This window comes from Siphateles boraxobius, unplaced genomic scaffold, assembly GCF_051911475.1.
Source record: "Siphateles boraxobius isolate OS27281-9 unplaced genomic scaffold, OSU_SipBor_1 24, whole genome shotgun sequence".
NCBI lineage: Eukaryota > Metazoa > Chordata > Actinopteri > Cypriniformes > Leuciscidae > Siphateles > Siphateles boraxobius.
The window spans coordinates 3,315,600-3,321,305 of NW_027508855.1; the positions used below are offsets into that span (position 1 = coordinate 3,315,600).

Consider the following 5,706-nt stretch of genomic DNA (forward strand, 5'->3'; position numbering starts at 1 on the left):
ATTATAAACAAATAGATATTTTGCAAAAAATTATTCATTGCATACACTAACTTTAAAATTCTGGCCAATATCAATAAGCCGATAACTAAGTATGCTTCATGGTCGATAACCAATAAATGTATTATTTTGTACTGCAGAAAGAAAAAAAGAAAGCTTAACCACTAGAACTTTCATGCTACAATTAAATGTAGGTATCCTAAGTCACCATGAAGTTACAAATCTTTTCTTCCATATTGTGACTTATATCCAAGAAAAACAGAAAATTCCATGGGGAATTGATTGGATTGTTGTATTTGTTATCACTGTGATTGACAGGTTGCCCCAGCCTCACACAAGTAAACACTTCATCAGAAAATGTAGCTGCAAGAAGTAGGGTATGTTATTTTGAATACAAATTATAAGTGCAGATGACATTCACAGTTAAATTTATAATAAATGCTGAAATATTCTATAACAAAATATGAATGGTCAGTTTTGATTTAATCTATCACCATCCATTTAAGTTACTGCACGATTTAAATCTCTGAGTATTAGCCAATAAAAGTCCCATGTTGGATACTGATGTGGTGCTGTAAATAGTGATTCCCAATTTCAAAGCCCTTCTTAAAAATAATAATATATATTTGTCCATTTGGAAAATAGAAGATCTTTCACCTCATTACTTTGAAAAGTATAATTTATTTATTCACAATCAAACCAGTCAGATTTACAGAAGTGGGTACTATGCTATTGATCATTTCCAGCTAAAATAATCGTTCGCTGCAGACTGCATTAATAGATCCGCTATACGCATATAACATTATGAGGAAGGGCTTTGGGACATTTTTTTCCGACAGAGAAAAGGGGTTAATCAGACCCTTAAAACGCAGTAAAACAGTCTCCAGGACGCACAACAAGAACATAAAGAACATGTTCCAGTTGTCCTTGAGGACGGTGTGCTTGACTCAGTGCGGGCCCTTCTGCACCATCTGCGTGAAGCGGTTGGTGATTGAGAGCGTCGTGTCGATGAAACGTTCCACGCAGTTAACGAGACAAGCCTCAGTTCGTGAATCCAACTTAGAGCTCGGTTTTTCCATGCACTTATCCCAGCAAACATCTGTAAAGTTGTGAACCTATGAAAACAGCGTTAAACACTGTTAAACCCATCAGACTTGCTAATACTGGTGTTGAATGGCAGTAAAGCGGTAACGTTACTGAAAAGTTACCTGGGCTTGAAACTGAGCCTTCTGCTGCTCCACCGCAATCAGACGCTGGAGCTCCGCAGATTCCGCGTTTTCAGATAAACTAGCCGAATGCATGTCAAAGCTAGAATTAAAATCAGCCATGGCAAGACTTAACAAACAGATTATTTACACAGGAGCATGTGAAGGACAAGATGCTCACAGTCTCGCTGACAGGCATGGACGCAAATCAAACTACTTCCGTCGCAGAAATATGACGTCATGACAAGGTTGCCTTGGTAGTTCAGACTTGCCAAGTTCGACTCAGGAGAACGAACCCCCGAGGACGAGAGGACGCAAGTCCGGTTATTCTTCAAATGGACTCTGCACAGTCTTGCGTTCTTGATCGCGTCACTTAGCACGCTCTGGCTACTCCAGTTATCTCATTATGTATATTTTAGGCAACAATAAAACGAAATATGGTATAAAATACAACTCTGCCTTTCATCAACGATAAAAACAAAATATTTAGTAAAACACCACCCTCTTTTCATTTAAAAAAATCTTAAACATACCCACATAGCAAAATGTGTCTGGCCCACCTCTGGGCCTCACCCTTGTTTCCTCGGCCCAACACACTGAAAACGGACTCAAACAACTTCCTCTGGCCCAGATGTGGCCCACACCCTGTTAAATGACTCTTATTTATTGATATGGCCCAGGTCTGGCCCAAGCACTATAACATGATTAGAGTGGGGGAAAACGCCCCCCTTAAGGAAAATGTGACATTTCTGTGAAACAAAACATAAATGTGACTAGAATTGCCATCCCAGTTTTGACTGACTATGGGAGGAGTTATTCACCAAACATTAAAATTGCTCAACCTTCATAATTAATTAGCATTTTGACTGAAAATATTTTTATACAAAGGGGGCGTTTTGCCCCAGCGGTGGGGTAAAATGCCCCCCAAGGTGGGGTAAAATCCCCCCTTTCTTACCAACCAAATTTGCTTCATAGATCAACAGCAAAATGAACAGACTATAGTTTTTAATCTCTAAAAGTAAAAAGCAAGTAATGCAACAACATTTATAACTATTATTTCAGGAATGTCCAAAATAGCAAAAATTATAACATTTTAAAAAATTTTAACATTAAGATTTCTACACCTATATGGGGTAGATAACCACTATCATCAAGACAAACAGAAAACCCTAAATACATATTAAACTTATAAATTAGTATATTTATGTAGTGAAATATATCCAATAGCCTACATGCATTAAAAGCCACATGTTCTATCATTGGGTCACCTAACCACCTTTCATCAGTGCATCCACCAAGCTAGCTAGCTAATGCTCACTTTAGGTAATCTTTTCATGTTTTGTTCAAATATTTTGATATTACCACCTAGTTATACTGCATTAAAGTGTAAAATAAAGGATTTGATAGACAGAATGTTATAATTATGAAAGAGAGAAACTATGCCCCCTGGGGGGTGTTTTACCCTTCAGCGTTTTACCCCACAACCTATGACTTTTTAAATAATTGTTTATTTTTTTTAATATAATTATATTCCTTATAAATAACATATGTTCTCAAACTGCAGACTTCACTATTCACCTATCACACATCACTGTGATATCCTGCAGAATAATATTCTCTTAAACACTTGTTTACTAATATCTGAAAATTATAGCACTTTCCATGTAATCCTCTTCTCTTCAAATACGTCGCTGGTGTCAGCGTCTCCATGGAGATTTGAATATCCCCGTTGTCAACGTAGTGCATAGCAATAGTAAAAATGTATCTTGATTCTCTCTAGTGGTTATTTTGGGAAAAACAGGTGGGGGGTGTTTTACCCCAGGGGGGCATTTTCCCCCACTCTACCCCTATTTATTGATTTGGCCCAGGCCCTGTGAGACAGGTCTGGCTGAGAGGCGGCTGGGTACCCGGGCCAGCTGTGGCCCAGAAATTGGCAGACAGTGAAACACAAATTCAACCATTTAAGGGTTATAAAATTAACAAAATAAATAGGCCTATATTAACATTAACAACACATTTTTTAAACCACAAAATAAGAAGTAAATTATTTACTCTGTATGATTAAAAAAAACATAATTCTCTTTCACACAAACTTTTTCACTCTCTTAAACTAAATTAATTTCTTTTGCAAATGTCAAGTCACCATTAAATATATATCGCTATTCGCTATATGCAGTAGCCTAATGACTGTTTCAAAGCAGCTTTACAGGGTTAAACAGGAAAGTGATCTTATAGCCTATCTCCTGCACGCAAAAGGAAGAGAGAAGAAGAAAATGGGTAAATGTTAGTCCAGAATTAAGTTTATTCTTTATGTGGGTATGGGTGTAGGCTACGATATGTAACGCCGATTATCGTAATTATTATTGTTTTAATATGCGAGGTGACATCGAGTTTGTCACTCGTGCTTCCATGTGTGATGTATGCAGTTATATGCCCCCCAAATTCAAGATACACGGGCATTTATGCCCAGATGGGTATGTCTTATATTTATATCATATGATGTAGGCTAGATAGCCTATTACAATATCACACAAACAAGAATGCCGTTTACCCCACATATCAGCATGACTGCAAATGTGATATTTATGTCATCGCCTTTCAACAGTTAAATGAACAATAAGTTAACATTGTGATTCACATTTTTGCAAGGGCGTAGTTTTGTGGAATGAATGACTCACTCATAAGACAGTGACTTGCCACCACCTACTGGCCGTTTCAGTTTAATATTTAAAGGAACCCCTTTTTAAATTAAAAAGTTAAATTTAGAAAACATTTTATATTTAAATATTGAATAATAATAATAAAGTAAATATCTCATAGCATTATTATTAAATATGTTTTAAATATATTATACCACTTCTGATGCCACTTCGTCACCTCTGCAGTGCAAAGATGGATTTTGTTGATAATTATTTAATTTTACTGGTAACAGCCCTATACTGTGAGCCCTATACTGTGTTATTCTAATAATTGAATGGAATTTGAATGTTAGAATTTGACATAAAAGATGACGCATACATCTAATAAGTTTAGGTAAAAATGCCCCTGAAATCAATATAAGGGATAATATTGCCTCTTAATTAAAAAGTTAATTTCTGTCACTGCTGTGAACTGACCACCGCATAAAATATGAATAATATAAATGTCTTTGTAAGTCAGCCGTCTAAACCAGCCATGGTACAAGCACAAAAAACACATTCAGCAAAATATCATCTAATTATTATCAACAAAATATCGAGATACATGTTTTTGTCAGCTGCACACCTCTAATGTTCATTTTTATTTCTTCAGGTCTTAAAAAGGCTTAAATCTGACTTTAAAAATGTTCAGAAACCATGCCACCATGGTTGTTGATAATTAGTTTTTCTTTTTGGTATTTGAGAACATAAGCAGTGTGTGTGTTTAGGACAAATCTCTATGGCATGTTATTTAGTATTTATTATTTCAGCAGTTATTGTTGGTCTCCAGCAGAGGTCAGTGTTTTTCAGTTTTATTGGGAATGCGTGTTCGTAATCACATTGTCTGTGTAGGTCGCATCTGTTTACAATAAAACCAAGAACATTACTTGTGAATACATTTGTGTATTTGTTACTTAAAGCATGATAATATAGTCTTAAAAATATTAAAATGGTGTAAGAGCAAATTCAGATTATTGTAAGTGAATATTGTAAAGTGAATAAACTGCTAAGATTCATTACTGCTTTTTTCTGAATAGCTTTTTAAGTTGATTCATGGCTGGAGTTTACTAACCCCAACTGAAAGAAAAAGAAATCATCTTTTTAAACTTATAATGCTACATTATTTGACTCTCTCACTGTTCCTTTAGCAGTAGGAATCAGCAGGGATTTGCCGGTGCAGTAGGCTACAAATATATGATATAATAAAAATTCAATTTGATATTTGACCAAAATCTTTTTTTACTTGGCACCAATGTTTTTTAAGATTGATTTGAATGTGTTTGAACACCTCTCTGAAAAGCCAGTAGGACCTTGATATTTTCACAGAATAAAAATAAAAGGTAAATAATGATTCAAGACTGCTGTGGACTTTGACTACTAAATGCAATCGTAGTATAAATAAATATTTATTTTTCAAAATTCTAGTCAAGGTTAGTTTGGATGCATTTAACCAGAAAGCTATAACAATAGCCATTATAAGACATGTAACAAATGAAATGATAATGATCACCTGACAACAGTCGCAGAGTTACAATAACCACAAAAAAGTAATAAACTAAAAACAGCCAATATAAGCACTAAGACTGGGAACGTCTGTCCATTTCAAAGTCAAAGTCCTCGTTTCTACCTTCTACCTACCTTCTATTTTTGTATTATAAAGAAATACTTGTAATACTTTCTAAAGAAGGCGATAACCTGTCCTCTGTATCACAAAGTCTCCTATAATCTTTAATTTGAATGCAAATATCAAATATCTTGTCATTATAAACATAAATATGGACTTTTATTGTGCATAGTAATACTTCACAGTCTCAAAACAATGAATC

The 5,706-nt window shown here is 35.1% G+C and overlaps 1 protein-coding gene across 1 annotated transcript; it reads right to left on the minus strand.

The window, feature by feature from the left end:
- Positions 1–263: 263 nt before the first annotated feature.
- On the minus strand, positions 264–1,435 carry timm8b (translocase of inner mitochondrial membrane 8 homolog B (yeast)). The gene is made up of 2 exons (XM_077240757.1): positions 1,206–1,435; positions 264–1,112 (listed from the first exon to the last, which is right to left on the minus strand). Exons 1-2 carry the CDS (start codon positions 1,323–1,325, stop codon positions 945–947), a joined length of 288 nt encoding a protein of 95 aa, XP_077096872.1. The 5' UTR covers positions 1,326–1,435; the 3' UTR covers positions 264–944.
- Between the last annotated feature and the right edge of the window lie 4,271 nt (positions 1,436–5,706).